Source organism: Apostichopus japonicus, chromosome 15 (genome assembly GCF_037975245.1).
Source record: "Apostichopus japonicus isolate 1M-3 chromosome 15, ASM3797524v1, whole genome shotgun sequence".
NCBI classification, from domain to species: domain Eukaryota; kingdom Metazoa; phylum Echinodermata; class Holothuroidea; order Aspidochirotida; family Stichopodidae; genus Apostichopus; species Apostichopus japonicus.
The window spans coordinates 13764043-13785736 of record NC_092575.1 but is presented as its reverse complement, the minus strand read 5'-3'; the positions used below and the strand labels follow the sequence as shown (position 1 = coordinate 13785736).

The 21694-nt window shown below is 35.4% G+C and overlaps 1 protein-coding gene across 1 annotated transcript in view; it reads left to right on the top strand.

Annotated features, from left to right (window-relative positions):
* Positions 1-21694, top strand: part of LOC139980631 (lachesin-like) — a gene marked incomplete at its 5' end in the record, with an annotated part of 63527 nt that overhangs the window by 8040 nt on the left and 33793 nt on the right. The window contains 1 exon segment of the mRNA XM_071992423.1: positions 8401-8556. Within this exon segment, the coding sequence (XP_071848524.1) occupies positions 8401-8556 (156 nt within the window).

Sequence of the window (21694 nt, the reverse complement as noted above, 5' to 3'; positions counted from 1 at the left end):
AGGGTGCAGCCACAAACCGGCGCACGCAACTATAGTTACAAGTTACCTCGCAAGTCCCCATTTATACACCTGGGTGAAGAGAGGCAATGGAGATAAAGTGCCTTGCCCAAGGACACAACGCAATGATCTGGCCAGGACTCGAACCTGTAATCCTTAGATCACAAGTCCAATGCATTAACCACTTGAGCACAACGCCCAAACAATTTTCAACAGCTCTATCAAATACGATTTTTGTTTTTGTTTTTAATGACATCTTTCGCAGTAGAAGATTATTTTCAATATGATTAATTTAAGTATAAGACGGACAGCCATCTCTCCTTCCTAACCCTAATCCCCCCCCAAAAAAAAAATAGTTTCCTACGAACGTATAGCTTTAGCATTCTTCGTGCTTCCATGTTTATTTTCCTTTTCGTAGTAGGCAGTTGTTTACTTCGGTAAAGAAATTCAAAACTCCTTTCTCCACGATGATGTTTCTCCTTGTAACTTTTTTTTTACTCGGTTTTGGTAAATCTGTATGATGTTCATACAGTATTTACATTTTCCATAGCAAAAGAGATAAGTTCAACGCATTCAAGTAAAGTATCTTAAAGTAAGGTAAAGTAACCTATGTTATTTTCCCATTCAGTCTGACCTTTTCAAAAGCTTATCTGTATCTGATGGTACTAAGTTCTTGAATCAAATATGTGATTCAATAAAAAAAAAAAACGAAAAATCCGTAAATTTATTTTCTGATATAAGTTAAAAAAAGACACTTATATCTAAATATGAACACTTCTAAGTTACCCTTATGTATTTTCATCACCATGTTTGTTTATGTTTCTATTTGACATCTGTCTATTTAATCCCAACTGACTGCTCCATTTCTTTTCTGGTGGAGGGGGGGGGGGTGGGGCAGATCCTCTTCTTATTCTTCTTTTCCCCTTTTATTTACATTTACTTTGTAATTAATTATATTACGGTGGTCTTCTTGTAAAAGCTTCGGCTTCAAAGCCCTTTCACCATTTTCTTATCAATTGTTATATGTCTTTTTACTGTAAACATTGTAATATATATGCATGAAAATGTAAAATAAATAAATCAAATAAAATAAAAAATCAAATTAAGTAAAAAGCTTTTATTTCGATTCAATTCAATTCGTCTTTTTTGGGGGGCTTTTTTTTCGTTTAACATTTTACGTAACTATGATAAATATTGATATGAAATACAACAGTGCGCGACGGAATTATGAAAATTAGTAAGGATGATTCATTACACACTGTTAAATTGCCGTCAACTAGTGATCAAATCTGGGACGATAATATATCATAGTTTTGATATTATTTAGGGTTTTATTCACAATAAGGGTCGGTACTAAATAGCCCGAATTAGAAGAAAAAAATGCAGGCTGATGCTTTAAGTTTGCATAAAAGAAATTGGAAAAATATTATAACTTAATGGTTTTACCATGCAGAAAACTTACTGCTTCAAGCTGAATTCCGGCTTATTCTATTTTTATCTTTGCTTTGATGTTATATTAACTGTTAAATGATGCTGATTAACTTCATTTTCATGAGCTATATGATGGGTTTGGCAGACTTGATGGTCTATGTAAAATACTCTTTTAATCAAATCGGCTTATTTTATTATTATTTTTGAAATTATATTTTACATACAAAAAGTAAATATTTTCCTTATTTTGTAAACTTGACACCGTCTGTTTCTCAAATTGTGTTTTTCTCTTTCTTTCTCTCTGTACTCTTGAAATCATTTAACATTACTTTTTTTACTTTTTTTATCCCTTGAAAATTTAAACCCCAGATATAAAGATTGAAATTATGGTAATAAGTTGCAATTTGATACTACTTGTAATTAAATGTTGAAATAAATAAACGAATGTCTGGCTAAACCACCTAGTGGGTGAGAAAGAAGTGGGTGATAAAGAAGAAGATTAAATTCAAATTTCCATGGATTTAACGATATGTGTACACGCATATATACGCGGTAAATCTATGGGGTGTGTCCTATTGGAAATACACACGGTATATCAGATATGACCCCGATCTCAATTTAAGACAATGTAACTTTAATTAAATGATAGGTATCTGAGAGAGGGTAGAAGGCGGAAGAGGTGGTGGAGACAGGTTCACTTTGCCATGGGGGGGGGAGGGGGCGAGGGACAGTGGCACTGCTGACTTTGATTTAGAGGCAAACAGCAATGTCACCTTTAAACTTCCACACAAGTGGATCCTCCGTGTATGTAAAATGGCACATGTCAAAATGGAAGAAGTGTACTTTTCCCTAACAAGAAGGCATAATTCTTACTTATGAAAAGGGGTACTTTTAAGGTTTAACAACCGGGGGAAGGAGAGATGGTTAGGCGTATTAAAGATATGCAACATACGTGGAATCCGTACAGCAACTTTTTCGTATACTTGTGCAGGAAACACATTGACCAGAGTGACATACGGTTGTATATTCTTCCAAAGAATCTTTCCATAAATTATGATACCAAAGATACAAGTACACTTGAATGGGTTCCTGTGCATATTTTCTGCCTTTCCTGCCCATCACCGCTTCTGTCTCAGTACGCAAACGTTTTTCTTGTGAAACTTAAGAGTTGTAAGCGGCTTTACACGGTTACGGTATTGTTGTTTGTGTATATAGAAAAGTAGTTAGACCTTTTCGAGTTTTTAAATGAATTTCTCTGACGAAAAAGGGTTTTCTATCAATCTCACTGTCGTCTGAAGTTAATCAACCTCCCCTCCCCTCCCCTCCTTGTCCAATCTTTTTATCCCCTAGAAAGGAAGCAACACTTTAATCTAGTGAACGTAAATTGCCACCCTAATCTCCACACAGTATAATGACAGCTAGTGGGAGGCCCCAGTTTTCGTCAAATGCTTTATTCATTATGTGCTTCCATTCATTAACATTTACATATTATCCAGGTGAGGGGCATATTGTCTAGGCTTTACGAAATATCTCGACAGCTATATACGGTTATCAATTTCAATTTGACTTTATCATTGATCAAACTTATACACAAAAAAAAACGAGGCCGGGGTATAGTACGGCAGCAACAATGCTAAATTTGCATCTATAGCCTTATGCAACATAATAATATATTATATATATATATATACGTTTTCAATTATATATATATATATATATATATATATATATAGATAGATAGATAGATATAGATATAGATTATAAATAAATAAAGAATAACACACCAGAAAAAATTCCACTTCACGGCCGGTTTCGTCCTTTTGGGACTCATCAGGCGAAGATAGGAATCGAACCCCCGAATCTTGTGTCACGAACCGAAGTCCGTACCACTCGACCACAGTGATTCTACTTTATAGATATATATATATATATATATAGATAGATAGATATATGTTAATGTATATATATGTGTGTATGTGTTTAAAGTTATAATGTTAAAACTTGCCTTCTCAGTTGACTATCAACTCATATCAATCTTTCTCGAAGAGCATATAATCAATCGTCGCTCCTTCACTTCATTGTATTGTCTCTAAGATGTATCGATGATATTCTGTTTAGTGGGGTATCCTGAAAGGTATATAGCCTGTACGCACTTAACGCGGTGTGAATGTACAATATCTCAGCTGGTCACTTATACAGAAATGAGATTGTATTGTATACTCCCTCCCTATGAACATATGAATACCTTACAATACAGTATTAAGTTCCAGAAATAGAACCCAAGGAGTATTCAAAGTCAGGCCACTCTCTCAAAAACAAAGCCAGAACAATACTTTTAATCAATATTTACATCAGTACATGAAAAAAGGACAACCAAATGCATAGAATAAGCAATGTTATTTTACGTAGATTTGACTTAAACTGGAGCTGAGCTGGTTCGCAAGTGTCCTCGGATAGGGTTACAAAGTGAGGTGGATATTCTATAGTCCTATAGCCCACATTTTAGAAACTATCACAAATAGACCCCCACTAGAACTAGAAATAGAAGAATTAGCATTCATGTTCCATCTCTTAAATTAAACAAGCCTTTTTCACAGACACCCTCGATATTATTTCACTTCTTGAATCATCCGATGTCTTTATTAAGAACGTCTTGAAAATAACCGAGATAATTGTAAACCAAGAATCATGAAATTAACGCTATATGTAATCCAAAAAGTGAGTAAAAATCCAATATTTCATGAGGTAAAAGTCACCCCCCCCCCCCATTGTTAAACCCAACCTCCTCCAACCTTAACCCTCTCCACCTCCCTATAGTGACACTCGTGTTTAGCACAAAAAAAAATGTTATGAATCCATATGGACTGCTGTCTTTACCTATCTGTAATAGTCTGCTTATACGAGATTTACTTACATAATGTGTCCACTATCATTAACGGCGTACAGATCATCAAAGTAATATTCTACATCATGTTTCTGAGTTCTAAAGATTTTGATAGTGTTTCTCATAGAATGGGTTCTTTTCCTGCCTCTAAGATCAATTTATAACAAGCCTAGCCAGAGGTCTTCTGAGAGATTATAACCTATATCTGTCAATGGAATTGTCAATTATGACAAAAAAAAAATACGTTATGACTAACTTCGTTCAAATGTATATACCTGAGTCTTGCTGCATTACAGTAAAACACTGGTCGAAAGACAAATATATCATTTCTGGGTGCAGGGTTGATTTTGCTAGTATACAATCTAGCGCAGACACTCGCAACGTATGCGACACGTAGACATATTTCTATATAAGATAGAAGACATGGCTTAACCTCAAGGCCTAAGTCAAAGTTATACGCTTACCAAATGGCGAAAAATTCAAGCTGGAATTTCAGCGTTAATTTACCCTTTCTGCATGACTCTAGAAATGTCACATCATTGAGCATTACAGTCCATTATAGTTATCAGTTACGTGTTTCGGCGATGGAAAATGTAAAAAATTGAATTCTCGTGCACATTATTAGCAATGCTATAGCCGAAGTTGGTCTTAACAACCATGTTCAAGTCTATGTAACTATAGCGAGACAGCATTTGACTTACTTCAGGGAAGAAAACCTCACTCTTTGTATAAAGAAAAACAAGCACATGAACTATGATCGTTTAAGTGATTTTCCGGTAGGCTAATTGAAATTGATGGCTTGATAGAAATGCCATGGTTAATTTCTGCATATATATAGATTCAAACTCCACATCCTCATAGCATTTCGGAGATATGATTTTTTTTTTTTAATTTTACTGACATGCTTTTAATATATCTGGCAACACAACAGAGTATAAATAATGTCATCACGGCAGAATCATCTGAATTTTTTTTTTATTTCTCTTTAAAGATATTTAGCTCACTTATTCACGGCGAAAAGATCATATTTCTACAAAACCGTTGCATTTTGCCAAAATTCTAATTACAAAGACCATTAACAGCTACTAAGCCAACATTCATATGTATCAGGTGTGAAGGATAAATCATCAAGGAGATCATACTTGGGGGGGGGGGGAAATGTTTTTGAAGCACATTTTCCGGGTTATGACTTCACAGATCACCTTACACTGTGACTCCTTTTATGGAAGAATCGAGGGTTTAGCCAGTAAAAATAAGTGTCATTCAACCAACCATATCTTGAGTTAGGGGACAAAATATTGAGATGGTGTTTTCAACTAACAGTGAGGAATTTATTTCTTTTCCATATAAAATGCCTCACTGTCAGCCTCTTGAGTATCCCTTCAACTTTCGCTTGAGGTCAAGTTGACATTTTGTTTTTGAATATGCACATACAAGAGTAAACCTTTAATTACTGTTGTCTCTTCACTATAGGCCTAGTATAGGGAGATGAGTCAAACCAGGGATGTGTTACTAAGCTACATCCGTGGTTAGGCTAAGTTAGGCTACAGAGACGCACCCGCTTTAGTTCAAAAGCTGGTAATTTATTAGTAAAGTTTATTGCCGTTTCGTCCAGACGTTTCTCACATCTCTTAACTTGACGAAATTAATCAAATCGAAAGCATATCATACGAAATACAAAAACCAGGTTCGGCGAACGTCTTGAAAAAAGACAATTGTGGTAAAATTGTGGTAAATACAAGTTCGGTAGAGGAACTGTTGATAATGGGGGAACATAAATTGTTTATATAGTTTGCAGTGTCAGTGTTAACCTTTAAACATATTTCAGTTGGGTTTTCGCATGTCTTGAATTTGCCTAACCGAGTCACCAATGCCATATTTATAGACGGAATTTAATTGCGGATATCAAAATATAACTCCCCATTTTATACAATTGATAGACTTTGTAAGAATCATTTGGAAACTGAAAAATATAAATACTTCCGTTATATGTCGTTACTTTATGGTAATTTTTACATTTATAGAATATTCTATCCCTAATAGTATATACTTAAGATGCAGTTAATTTCATTTAAATAATTTGCCTTACTTATATGCATAAGAGACATAAACGCACGCAGTGAAACATGTTAGAAACTGTCTCAATTCGAAGACATGAAATGCCTCTTTTAATCAGAATATATATAAGTAGCTGCATTAATGGTTTAAAATTGGGTCAATGCTTTTAGTATAAGATGACCAAAACCGTTTCGATATTGCTATTTATTATTCATAGTTGCCCACGTCTGCTATACTCCTTTATTGCCTATTGTACCTTGAATCAGTTCCTATAGGTAAGTGTGAGAATAAGAGAGGGACTGCAGCATGTCTGTTTTTTTTTTTTGGCTTCTACATTGCCTATGTAGGCTCATGAGATAAGATAAGATGGAGAATGAACACAAGAAGACCAATTTTCGTGTAATTCACGTAAAAATTCTTGCCATTCTTTTCAAATTGATGGTTTCTGTTGGATATTATATATAATCTCGTTCTTCACCCCTCCTGCCACCCCACCCCCTGCGCCGTTTAGAACAGGCTCGCGGCAAGGAATTATGAGTCGGAGGTGCCCATTGGACAAGGTCTAAAATCTCCTATATTGTAGACTTACATACTGTAACAGACTCCATGGTTGTGCACTAGTTAGTATAGGAAAGCACCATAACCACTGTTGAGTAAGCTACCTGTGACATCGTTCAAAAAAATAAAATATTGGGTAACACGACTATGTTGTCAGCTTTCGAAAATAGGAGGGGGCGGGTTAAGAGGAGGAGCGCATTAGTTTACATAAGAGGGGCCCGGGAGAAGGGAACACGGCCCGTACCCCAGCTTGGCTATACAATTCTCCCGTAAAACAGTGACCATTTACGATTCATATAGAAACATTTTCCGGGGGGGGGGGTGGGTGGGTGGAGGGTACGAAACCGTTTTCCAGAAATAAATACAGTAGATGTTTTAAAGCAGGACATAACGTACGGTATCTTTGAATATTTATAACCGTCATCATGACGAATGAGTTAACGGCCCTCGGACAACCGTGGCCATTATACAGCGTAGCTTCGTTCTTTGTATAACGATAGACAGTCTATCTAACCCGATCTATAGGCAGGTATAGTAATATTAGTGTTAGGCGTACATAAGGTAAATGTACCGTCGACAATAATAGACATACATGATCTTAACATGATCGATAACCCCTCATGAATAATACACTACCGTACTTTTTTACCGCTTGAATAGATACAGAGACTATTTATCATTAAAAGTAAATTGTTTTTTCCCTATTGCAGTACAAAGGCAATCCTCTCACGGAAATGCTGCATGATTTTTGACTCGACTTATTGAAATGACAGTGGATTATTTGGAAGTAATTTACCCCCCCTCTCCCCCCCCAAAAAAAACCGCCCACAATGTTAGTTTGTATACGGTGCATAGGTGTACTCGTTATAGATTATGTGTACAATGTTAGATCAAGCAGAGTATATTTAACCTGTCTTATGTCCATTACACATGTATCGCGAAGGCACGTCGCATATATAAATTAAATGCACGTTAAATCCCATACTAACAGAGCCATGTTTGTTACAAAATACACATCACGATATAGTGACTATATTAAAACGCACACACACACTCAGCTGTGTTTTACATTTAGACTGAGGACCTAATTGTTTTTTTTTCCATTGTTCAAATCCATGTCCCCTAACCTTAATAATACCCCTTAATAATATAATTTTCGCGAGAACAAGGTGATTCTTTAGAACTGACGTCCGAGGACCTAGAATTATTTTGCTCAAGTCTCAGTCAGAATACAAAACAAACGCGCACACACAGCCACACGGCGAGGGGTGGGGCAAGGGGTGTGGAGGGAGGGAGGGATTTTGCGGCGAGGATATCCTTTGTTAAGTATCAATTTATATTCCCGGCCATTTAATCATGAACCTCAAATAGAATATCTTATTGAGAGAGTTACAAAATATAGAAATGTTATTCAGTTTGTTAGAGTCACTAACGCTTTTATGTTTTTTTTCGAACTCTTTTTGTCCCTTCAGATGTAGACTCCTCAAACAACAAGGGATCTGGAAATGCATTTGTTATTGTCGTGTGCAACAAACAGTTAAACCGAGTCCCGGAGAGATGCAAATATTACGCAGATACCGCCAAATGCAGAAAACTCAAACAGTGTATGAGGCAACGAGAAAAATCTGGTAAGATGTAGATTGGTTGGGAAAAACATTGATTTGCGCCACGATTCAAATATGTACTAAAAAAATTCTTATAGCAAGTCAATCGGGTGGGAAGAGGAAGGGGAGTTCATTAAGTGCTTTTGTAAAAAAAAAATGATTGACCCAAATTTTGTGGGGAAAAAAAGTATAAATTTTTGTCTCACAAAGCTGGCACGATATTAATCCGTGTAACTATATGTAATAATGCTTCTTGTATCTAACTAAAAGACATGACTACAATATCGGTGTAAAAAAGTTGTCCTGTCTTGTAGGGTAAGTTGTAATCGGATCTAGTTATAAGCTACTGGGTTCAAACGTTTAATTTCAAATATTAAAAGAAAAATTGAAATAGAAATGATTGGACCCCCCACCCCCCGAAAAGTATGACATTCGAATTTATGTTCATTATCTTGTTACAGATTTGACATGCTAATGTTAGTACTATTGTCAGCCTGTATAAAACCAACTAACATAATTTTGACGACAATATGGTACTACTCCGAAGTATAACGTTGCCGTTAGCTTTGCAAAGTATAGCTTTAACATTAATTTTGAATAACATGACTACATATTTACATACCTAGCTGTCGTTCCGCTAGCTGTTCCATAAGTGTCGGAAAAATAATAGTACCTTCCGAACACAATATCACTGCCTGTTGTAACACAATGTCAAGACAGAAAAGTAACAGTTCCACAATTTCTTGGGGGAAAGTGCCAGCCGATTTTATTTAAAATTAATTAATTATGGATTACTTGAAATAAGAAGGAACATCGCAAAGGAAACAGTATAGTAAAAGTAATGATACTCGCGTACAAAGCGCATCAAAATGTTCTCGTCCATATTTAAAAAAAAAAGTATTTGTAGCTAATTTTTAGTACCAAATGAATTCACAAGAGAGTAGTTCCGGACCCCCTGGGCACCCTCTGTGTCAACCCTTGCAGTATTCGAGAAGAAAAAAGGAGGAACCAGTCAAAGGACATCACTTGTAGAAATTTGGCAAAATATCATTTAAGTTTGCCAAATTTCAGAGCAGATCAATCCATTTTTATCATTCCAGATTCACAAAAAACTAGGACACTTTGCATTTACCTTCCAGATTCTTAATAATAGATTATACATAGATACTTTCCCATGCATACCACCTACTTTTTCATAGGATGTTTACATTAACTAAAGACAGACATACCGTTGCTAGCTTACAAAGAATAACATATCTGGAATTGACGATATTTTCTGGTGTCAATTTTGGATGTAAAATTTGTAAAAAAAAAACTTAAAAAAAAAAAAACGAAGAACTAGGCAAAAACCCAGAAATGAAAACTTAAGAAGAAAAAAAAGAAGAAGCATGTTAGCTCATAATTTGCCACGATTTTGTTATGCTTGTGTCGCCGGATACATATTTCATAAAATTATATATAAATAGCGTTTAAAATTTCATATCTTTTAGAGATAAACAAGGATAAGTGTTCTTACAGGGTATGATTTAATTATTGATGCAGGGGAAAAGATATTAAAGTACTTGATTTGGTTTTCAAATATTCACGTTTGTCTCTATGGCCTATGAAATGACCTAAGGATATCATTGATAATTTAACATCGAGAATATTTAAAAGTATTAAAAGTGTCTCATATTTTGCTTTCTTATTGTTTTGTTATTGAAATGTAGTCTGCTGTCGGCGAGCCTGCATGTCGTGCATAGCTAAACGCGTGCAAACACGCCTATAGCATGCGAATATACTCCTTGTAAAACAGAATGAATAAGGCATATCGTGTGAGTAGGATCTTGCGAAACAAAAGCAAATGTTTTTTTGTTTTTTATTATTAAACTTCGAGAAAAAGAACCCATCCTTTGCCTCTGTTAACAAGGTAGTTTTTTCTAATATACTGATTGTCGTTGAGTCACGTTGCGCTTTTCCTCCTTTTAACCTTGATGGTAAACACGTTTTGAAAACATATTTTTACGGTTGTTAACCAAACCTGCCCCAGTGTTTGTTAACTCAGGATTGCTGTTCATCAAAACATTGGTCAACATTCTGCTAAATGTCTACATCCCGTAAACGTTAAGCATTAAGTAATTACAGTTTCTGTTTCCAGTATACGCATTTTTGTCGCGGGGACATTTTCATATAGTAGTAGTAACCACAAACAAACTTCAAATCGGAAATGTTCTCCATGATTTGAAAGAAGAAAGCTTGAATAAGGCTAACGTCCAACGAACTGTATTGTTTTAAAAAGATGTTGTTAATTTAAGTACTTTAATGAAATTTAATCGAAACTCAAATACTACTTTAGATGGTTTAGGTGAAAAAAACTGCACATCGTGAGGCAATTTTTGAACCCTTATGACTTCTTGATGTAAAAACAGTGCATAAGATGACAGGTTAAGGAAACTCATTTACCTGTTCGTAACGAAGATGTACTAAAATTATGTCAAAGTGGAAATTTGCACATTAAAAGGGGACTGTGAAAGACGATATATTTCGGGGGGAAGGGTGGCAGTGGGGCCACAAAAGACAATTAGCAGAGGAACATTTGTGTCTGGTGGCAAACCACAAAATAACCTCAAAACTTTCCGACAAAATGGATTTAATTGGTGGTGTCACAAATTCCAGTATTTTAATCATTTTTTCCACAAAGGGCGATTTTTCATTAAAACAAATGCAATAAAAGGGCAAGTTTTCATTACAAAGTAGAAATAAGGTTACTTTTCACTACAACAAGAGCACATCTAATTTATGGGGAGAAAATGGCCTTTTCCAGGCTTTCTTACAACGTGCAAATGGCACGTGTCGCCTGTTTCCCCTGATCTGTCGCCCATCTTTAATCATGCATAGAGATAACATAACACCCGTCATGCTTTGTGAATACTAATAAGGAAAGTTCGGCCTTTGTTTTTAGATGATTCACACAAATACATATAGATTTATTATAGATTAGAAAATCCATGAATGGTCGGTCTATCATTCTCAAATGTTAACAACCATGCATGCACATCATCTGTCACCCTCAATTCATCAATTTTTCAAACTTCATTTTTTTCAGTTTATTGACAATTTCATTGTTACAAAATAGTAAATAAATATCAAAAATATGAAATATTTCTAACTCAATGATTTTTAACACAAGCGTTTTGAGACTCTTTGATGTATGTTTAGGAATGATGTAAAGGGTCAAAATCTGTAAAAAAAAAAAAAGTAAAAATGTTAGCATAAATAATTTGGCAAGGTAATATATGTAATGACCTTTACATGTGGAGCATTTAGTCACTGAAATAAGGTTAATTTCATGCAACTGTTTAATTGAAAATAAGTACACAGTTGAATGCTTCATCGCAAGCGTATCATTCCTATCAAACCAAAATACATTTCCTTAATATAAATGTATATAGAACACCCTGTCCGTGTTTTTCTCCCGGCAGTCTGCTGTAATTATTCGAAGATTGCAATATATTTTGAAAGAAAAATATTTCAAATACATATACGTTTATTGGATTTATTTACAACCCACTATACCCACACCTGTCTCACCAGTACCAAAGCACTTTCTTTTTGCTGTGTCTAAAGTGAACTGGAAACCTATATACATGTAGTGTGATATTAGTTTAACAAAATGATAATTAGGCAGACAATTGTCTGCGAGGAATGAGTTTACATACTAACCATGGTGTCATAAATTCTTTGTAATTAGCTAAAACTATTCTTTCCTTCAGTTTTGATCATTCACCGCACTAATCTAATTATTAAATCAATAATTTGCAGTCATTTTACATTTTTCATGTTATTAACATAATAATCAATACTCATGCAACAGGCTTTAAAATGTTGATTTAATGAACACGAATGATCTTTCTTATTATTATTATTACTCAGTTCATGAAAGGTAATAACACTCACATCTAATTTACTTTTTTCATACAATTCTCAAACTATTTTCTCAAGTTTCTAAAATAACAGGAAGGCTACTTCTAGCCTGATATAGAACTCAGCATATAGCCTGTAATATAGCCCTTCATAGCCGCACATATAGCCGTACATGTAACCTTGGCTATACTTCCCGACAAATTAACATTTCCATGCCGACTTAACAAACTTGCTTTGATAATATGGATCTTATATTCTCTAAATGTATGCATGCAACAGGCCTATACACATATATTTACACATTGGAAGGGGATAAACTCGCTTCACACCCGCACATATATTGAACACATATATAGCGACATACCTCTTAGGGACACATATCTGCGAGAAAATATGAACAAAATTTGTTGACTCGGATAACCCTGATTTCGTACTTGCATTGGACTCACACTTGTATTTGTTTGTATTTGACTCAAGTTAATTCAAGCCCTTGGTTTAGCTTGACCAGGAACCTCGGACATGAACCTTCTGGACTTGACCGTAAATTCCTTCTCTTTTAACCAGGGACGTCGAGAGCCAGGAGCCCGGGGTTAATTAAATTATAACATCGAGTCTTTCATATTTCTTTAGTATATTATGTAAAAGGTACCACATTATTCTTTGTGTCACATTTGCCGGACGTCTTAATGAATCCCGTTCCCAGGGGCTGTACACCCCTCTGACACCCCCCCCCCCCCCATCCCAACGCCTCTCTCTTTCTCCCATCTCGTCACTCCCCAATGTATTTTGAAATTGTGGGATCGTTGGATTCAAACTGATAGCGACTATAATATGCATCACTATATACTTTAACTTTGTCCCGTTAGTTCGGACAAAGTGCATTGTGACCTGGACTCGAATTTGCCTGGACTCGTCGGACTTACTTGAGTCGTGTCTAAAATAAATAATGTTTGATCTGTATCTCATATGGGACGCTTTTGTGCATTAAATTTAAAAACAAAGAAAATAGAAAAAATCTCTTTGTAATCTCGATTAAATCCAACACAAAGTAACGGGTATAGTGTGTACATAACTACTATACAATTCCCATTTAACTATAATACAAGCCGTTGCCGCGTGTGTTCCACAAAGTATACATCATGGTATGCATGGCTACTTGTGCATTGAGCCGTACATCAGGTCATGGGAATTTGATAAACAGAAAAGTAGACGAATTTTTTTGCTTTAAGGTAAATTAATTATAAACAAACCGCGCAGACTAATCAGTTACATTCCTGTTATACTGATGCATACTGTATATGTATAGAGAATCTGTGTAGTACGCCTCTATATTAGAGTTGTCAATCAAGAAGATTATATGGAGGTATATGGAACATATGAATAGTTGTATAGGTATGTGTTAGTATATCTTTCATCGAGACACATTCATAGTTTCGCCCACGGGCTAACCATATGCTGCAGTTTCTAAGAAGGTGATCAAACAAGAGATCGGTAGTTGCTGCCCCTCCCCCTTCTCATCATTTTTCTTTTTTTGGGCATGTGGATCACGCATTTGTTTTACATACGAATAAAATTTTCAAAAGTAAGTTGGCCTGACGTTTCGATCCTAGCAGGATCATCTTCAGAGGCTAAAAAAGAAAGATATAGATAAGCAAAAGATAGTTTTAGCCTTTGAAGAAGATCCTGCTAGGATCGAAACGTCATGCGAACTTACTTTTACACATTCTCTTAGGCTCTCTGGTGGATAAGTAGTTTGCTAACAGTTTTATTTTATTTTATTTTGATAAATACAATTTGTAATATGTAACTACATATATACAATATAATACAGCGCTCATTCTTCATATATAATGTGTTATTACATATTAATCTTTACGACGATTTAGTTGTGAGAGCTTCTTAATGCTTTTTTAATTCTTTGTTTTTAACTGCAGAATGTAGAAACATTTATATTTATACTAGTTATAATATATATTGGCCTCTTGCCCAAATCGTAATAAGCCCCCCCCCCCCAAACAAAAAAATAAAAAATAAAAATAATTAATTAATTAAAAAAAATAAAGGTACATTTCATAAAGCTATAGTATGCTGATGAAGATATGTATTTTCATCTTTTGGCTATATACTGAGGAAGTTTTGTTTTGACAGTATATGATCTAGAAAGAAAAATATGCAATTTGATCACGTGGTATGTTCAAACGTGATGTTTAACTGTCGCTCGATACTGCCAAATCTGCACCAATAAAAATAAGGGGGGGGGGGCTGGGGAGGGAGGGTGGAGGGTACATTTCATCTAGGCCATGTCGATTGTAGTAAAACAAATCAGCCTTTCCTATGGGTGTAATATAGCTTCTCGTGTAGACAATACGGTAATGTGATTACGCATACTGTAGTAATATCACATGCCAATGGGTAGATCTATATACTGAAAGTTTACTACGGACACCCTAGCCAATTTGCCGTCATATTAGAATATTGGTAGTGTGTGATTATCTCATTCAAAATCTATTGACAGTTTCGAAAAGCTCTTTTCGTATCCAAGATAAACACATTTGAAGTTTTGATGAACCTGGGAAACTCATTATAAATATGTGAAACTATGACGTGGAGTGTTGCGCTCATAAAAATTTCATATTTTCGGCAACACCTAATTAATAAGCCAACATATATCATTCGAATAATGTGATGTTCCTCTTTTCAAAGAAGACAATAAAATATTTCCCCCAAAACAATCGTACAGTGTCCTTGAAAAGAAAGGTTTGTGAAAACAAAGGAATAACATAACAGAAAATTATGCAGTCACTCCTTTACATCATCAATGTGCAGAATTGAGCTAAAGATTATTCATAAATGAAAACTAGAATTGAGAAAAGACTTTGCAAAATGGTCAATCTTTGAAGGATTGTGATGGAGGTTGCGGCTATTTTGACTTCTAAAGCCTTTTAGAGTGATAAGGACAATGTTGTTCATAGGTGTCAAGTAGTAGAGTACACACTATACCATGGGGTTTCCCTAACTGTATCCCCCCACGAACCCCTTTTGGATGTCAGAGTTGTCCACGAACCCCATACTTTTCGAGACACGATCTGAGTCATTATTATACTATAATACGCATAACAATGCTTCGTAAAAGATCATGTTCATAGTGTATTATTGTACTATCATGCGTACACCAACTTCACCAAAAAGACTGTGTCTGTTTCATAATTCAGTTATTTATCAAATGCACGGTACGACACTACTATGGCAACATATGCGTATGGAACGCGAAAAGTGTTTGTCGATAGGTACGACTTTTGTACATTACTAAATTATATGATATATCAGATTTTAGTTCAACAAAAAGTACTCTAGTTTTGACTTTCAGAAACGTCTCACGAACCCCCTGGGGTGGACTCTCACACCCCCTGGGGGTTTATGCACCCCAGTTAGAGAACCCCTGCACTATACTGTAAGAGTACTATCAAACTTTCTTCAGTATATGTGAATGACCGCTACTACTAGGCTTCTATACTTCAGAGTACAAAGATCTTTAGCGATAAAAGTTTCCTAAACTAAATTAAGTTAAAGAAAGTAAAAAAGACATAATAAACTAACAATAAACTGACAAATTTATATCTTTTCTCTGTCTCCATTACTTGACTTCAAATTACCGTGACATTTTCCATTTTTGTTTTTTTACCTTCTATGATATTATGGAGCCGCGTCACGTTCGCGTCAAGATACGCTGGAAGAGAATTTACCAATAAGGGTAGTAAAATAAATCAAAATCTGCGTGATACATCCAAGAATATTCGGAAAATAATTTATTCATATTGATCGTTGCTATACCATGCAGAATTTTATTGTCCTCAAAATTGAATAAATAAGTTTTAAATTGACAGTTTCAATTATTTTATATAGGACAACTACAACATAGATTAACAGATGATATATGACAAAGAATGACGTCAGCAATTTCTCTTAAAGGTGTTCCCTCCTACCAAATCTTGTCAGTTTTTCCTCGCTTTTGTTTTTGCCAAGCTTTGGATATTAATGATTCTGTTATTTATTTGATCTGAAGAAAACGACAATAGGGCAATTTTTTTTAGTGATCTAAGCACAGCTTGATACGAAAATTAACGTGGGATTGAAAACTAAGACGTATGATGTATATTGTAGCCTGCACTGGTTGGTAAAATGACATTAATTAAGTGTTATTAATCTGAGGCTAAGAGACGTGATAGTATATTTTGCTGATGGAATAAAATAAGTACGTTTTAGGCGATATATACAGGTGACTCACGTTTTTTCAACTCGTGCTCTTGTTTTGTATGCTGGCTGAGGATTTGAACAAAGGAATTCCAGAAGTCCTCAGATGTTAATTGAAAAGAATTACCGCGTCCTCGGAAGAATTCTATTGTTAATACGGTTATTGTTAAGGTTATAGGGTACTTGGATTTGAACAATAGAAGTAAACAATTTGGTCCTCTGTCTGAATGCAAAACATAACCTGCGTCTGTGTTTGCAATAGCCTCGTCCCCAATAATCCCTTTGTTCAATACGTAACTGGACGTTGGTGAAAATCTAGCCAGACGCAGCCTGCAGCAATCTCAAAAAGACCAAACAACAAACAAAAACAAAATACATAAGTGAAGGTAAGGCAAAAGGACTAATTTTAATGAGTTACAAAAGAGTAAACCCATTAAAATGTTCTAAAATCCCTTTTAACCATTTTGGAAACGTATAGGACAATTTATGAACATTCCGATAAGTCTATAGACTTCTAATCATATTATATAATGGACTTGCAAGTTTGTCAGTAATAACATGAGTAAACATTTTTACCGGATGTAGATGGATTTGACGTTAAAGCTTGGAATAACCGTGCTATAGTGTGATCAGACTGTGCATGCGCGAGTCACAGTATCGGGCGGGTTCTGGTCAAGTGACACAGATATAGGCCTCTGTGCGCAGGTTCCACATTTCAACATATCGTGCCGCGTATAATGGCAAACCAACGTGACCACAACGAATGTCTACTATGCATGTTCGAGACAGGCCAATCGGAGCAGCACATTTCACCTGTGTGATACGTTTGCCAACGCTTTGTCGAAGTTTGACAGCCAATAATAGAACTCACCAAAATGCATCATGAAAATTCGACAACGTGAATATAAAAATATATCACAAGAAACGCGTTTAGGCTCGAAAGGTCGGTAGTATATGGCAGGTGTATTTTTTATGCGTGCATAGACTTTTATAGACTGTACTAGATACACGCAAATAGTCTGCGCTTGTAGTATCATGACTCTCCCTGGGTTTTCACTTTTCATACTATAGCATTAAGCATACTTTGAAAGCATATTGGAAAATTATCAAAATGGCCGACATTTAGCTTAACAATTTGAAATGACACTTGAGCAACCAACCTTCATTAATATGGGATTTTAGCATCGAATAGCCGCATGGCTCGAAATTTATAAAAGAAATTAACCAACGCTGCTAAAAATAATTAAACCCTAAACACTTATGACTTCATTAGATGTGTTAGCAGATTGTCCTCCCGGGAATTCAAAATATAGCAACTGGAATAGGCTAACTCAACATCTGGTCACTTTTATCAGATAGAATAGCCATACTAATTGACAACGTTTTCCATGTACCAAAATGAAGGTTATAAAACCGTAGCAAAAGCTGAACTAATGATTTATTCAAATTGATGCCAAGTTTTAAATTAAATTCTAACATTATTATTATTTACCCTTTAGCTGTGAATTTGGTCCGAAGAGAACTAGAAAAGAAATACATTTTCTTTTTCATTTTTGTTAACTGATTCCATATACGATGTTACATAGTCAAAGACACAAATGAAATTCAACGTTGAAAAATAATACCAAAACATTTCTAAGAAACACAGGTTACGCTGTAAGATTCTTGTCATAATCTCGCCGATACGATTCTTATTATTCGCATGCGCATATGTCATCACGAAACTGTATTTTGTCTTGCCCACTGTTCCTACTATAATTATCTTTAAGACACCATTTCGTTCATATGGGAATATAACCAGGGAATCGAAAGAGACTATGTCATTTTTCTATTCAATATTATGTTATAAATAATTCACGAGTTAACTTGTTATTATTTTTATTGATTTTTTATTCATGGTGTAGAATTAAAAAAAAGGGTAATTTTTGTGTAAGGAGGCTTGCAGTTTAATATGCTATATTTGATATGTTCCCGGTTTAAACATACACAGAGGTATATTTGTTGTATAGTTAGTTTGTTTTCATTTCTATGTTTTTCTTGTTGTTGTTATTATTGTTTCTGATAATGATAGACTGTGTTGCCTTCTCTGACACTAACAACATCAGATATTCCGGTCCAAGTATACCAAAATAGATATTGAATAGGTTTACTAACCTACCTAACAATATCTATTTTTAATAATGAAAGCTACAATTACAATGACTTATACATTGTCATATCCTGGATTTTATCAAAAGAGCGGAGGGGCTAGCACCTGGGGTGGTCTGGGGTAGTTGAACAACTTGGCCGTCAAATTAAGTACACACTAAGTTAGTCATATATTAAAACTGTGTAAGTTTAGTAGATCTATCATTATAGATCTCAACGCAAAGTTGACCGCTAATAACTACTTTTGAACTTTGTGCGAGGTTGAAAATAGCTGTGGGAGGGGGTGTACCATACCCCATAAACCTAGATTTCCTTTATAGAAACTCGACATACCCCACACCCCCGTAAATTCGCGCCTGTAAAATAGCAATTTTTATGATGCTTTTGCCTCATTTCAAATCAATTTGAATCCATTTAAACCCACCGTTGGATGTTCACTAGTCTTTTATTTCAGAATAAAGACATTATTGTTTCTTATTATTAAAACCTAGATTATTTAGTACAGTGAACTCTATTTTCTCATGATAGCCTTCTCGCTCGCTCGCTCTCTCTTTCTTTTTTTATATTGCAATTGTAGCGATATTATACGATATAATCTTTGTCACGTTTTCGCAACGACTGTCACAGTTCATTGAGAAAGTAACACGTATACATCTTCTGCTAAATCCATTCACTCGAAATTCGAAGAATCGTGGCTTATGCATAAAAATGTGCTGCTATAGTGCGTTGTACATATATATATATATAACCAGGTTATTGCTATTAGAAACTCGATTTCATGTCTCTCGTCATCATGACTTCGAAAGGTCATAGAGGTAAAAAAAGAACAAAATTGAAGATGGTATTTGAATTGTTTTTATCACACGAATGTATGTTTCTAAGACAAATTATGGGTTAAAGAATGATCTTAGAAGAAAGATCTTAGAAATTAGTATTGTTAATATATGTTAAGTTCAAAAGAAGTGATAATAACTATAAAAGAACACAGAACAACACAAAGAAGATAGAGGATTGAAGATGATATTTCTATATTTAGTCACCTTTAGAAGTAATATGTCATATGAATATATTAAATTGGCCATTACAGGAGTAAATATGGGACTTATATGTCATATGAATATATGGAATCTGCCAATATAGGGTACAGAATGTCCCTTCATAAATCGTAGACTTTTCTAGACTTATAGTACAATTACGACAGCATGAGTGCGAGTCTTAGTAGAATTACCTTTGATATTAGTAAGAGTTCAAGTATAGAATTCCCCTTTGTATGAGTAGAAGTACAAGTAGAATTCCCTTTGTATGAGTACAAGTGCACGTAGAATTCCCCTTTGTATGAGTAAAAGTATAGGATTGCCCTTTGTATGAGTACAAGTAGGATTGCCCTTTGTATGAGTACAAGTACAAGTAGAATTCCCCTATGTAGGGGTACACGTAGAATTCCCCTTTGTATGAGCACAAGTAGGATTGCACTTTGTATGAGTACAAGTACAAGTACACGTAGAATATCCCTTAGTATGAGTACACGTAGAATTCCCCTTTGTATGAGTACACGTAGAATTCCCCTTTGTATGAGTACACGTAGGATTGCCCTTTGCATGAGTACAAGTACAAGTACACGTATATTCCCCTTAGTATGAGTACACGTAGAATTCCCCTTTGTATGAGTACAGATGGATTGCCCTTTGTATGAGTACAAGTACAAGTACACGTAGAATTCCCCTTAGTATGAGTACACGTAGAATTCCCCTTTTGTATGAGTACAAGTAGGATTGCCCTTTGTATGAGTACAAGTAGGATTGCCCTTTGTATGAGTACAAGTAGGATTGCCCTTTGTATGAGTACAAGTACAAGTACACGTAGAATTCCCTTAGTATGAGTACACGTAGAATTCCCCTCAGTATGAGTGCACGTAGAATTACCCTTTGTATGAGTACAAGTAGGATTGCCTTTTGTATGAGTACAAGTAGGATTGCCCTTTGTATGAGTACAAGTAGGATTGCCCTTTGTATGAGTACAAGTACAAGTACACGTAGAATTCCCCTTAGTATGAGTACACGTAGAATTCCCCTTTGTTTAAGTAAGATTGCCCTTTTGTATGAACACAAATACAAATCGAATTCCGCTTACGAGTACAGGCTCTCAGCGCGAGAACGTGTACATATTGGACAATAAACTATACTTAATGTCCAATCTCCACCGAGTAAGGGTACAAATTCGTATAGTTGACCCCCCCCCCCCACCTCTCTCACTCTCTCGTTCTCATTATTAGCTATTCCCTCTTTATTTTTGGATATTTAACTTTCAGTTCCGGCTCTTAAATATGAAAATGGCAAAAAATACAGGCATATCAACTGATTCCCTCGAGCAGCCGTTGCTCGAAAAAACACATTCTAGTCAGACCATCAACCGTGGCGCCCCCCCCCCCCCTTCCACTTCAGTTTTGACCAATATCGGCGATTTTCCCTGAAGGACCCCCTCCTTGACGGGAACGAACAGGGTTACTCCTATCTTGAGTACGAATACAAATTAATGAGTCTAGTTAACGAGTAGTGGTACTTCTATTACATGCTAGTACAAGGATATACGGACTTACTATACCACTACTTTCCCTTATGCTTAATTCACTTCTTTGAGTATATAGAAAGCACACTAATGCACATGTCCTCATAACGCTGAAAGCTGATATTATAATACAAAGAAACCAGACTAATGCAAATGTCCTCATAACGTTGAAAGCTGATAGCATTGTCACTTTTCTGACAATCACCGGAAATAAGAATAATAACTATCATGACTACAACAGTTTAAATGATATCTTTCTAATAGGTTTCATATAAATAGTGTCGGACTGGAGTGG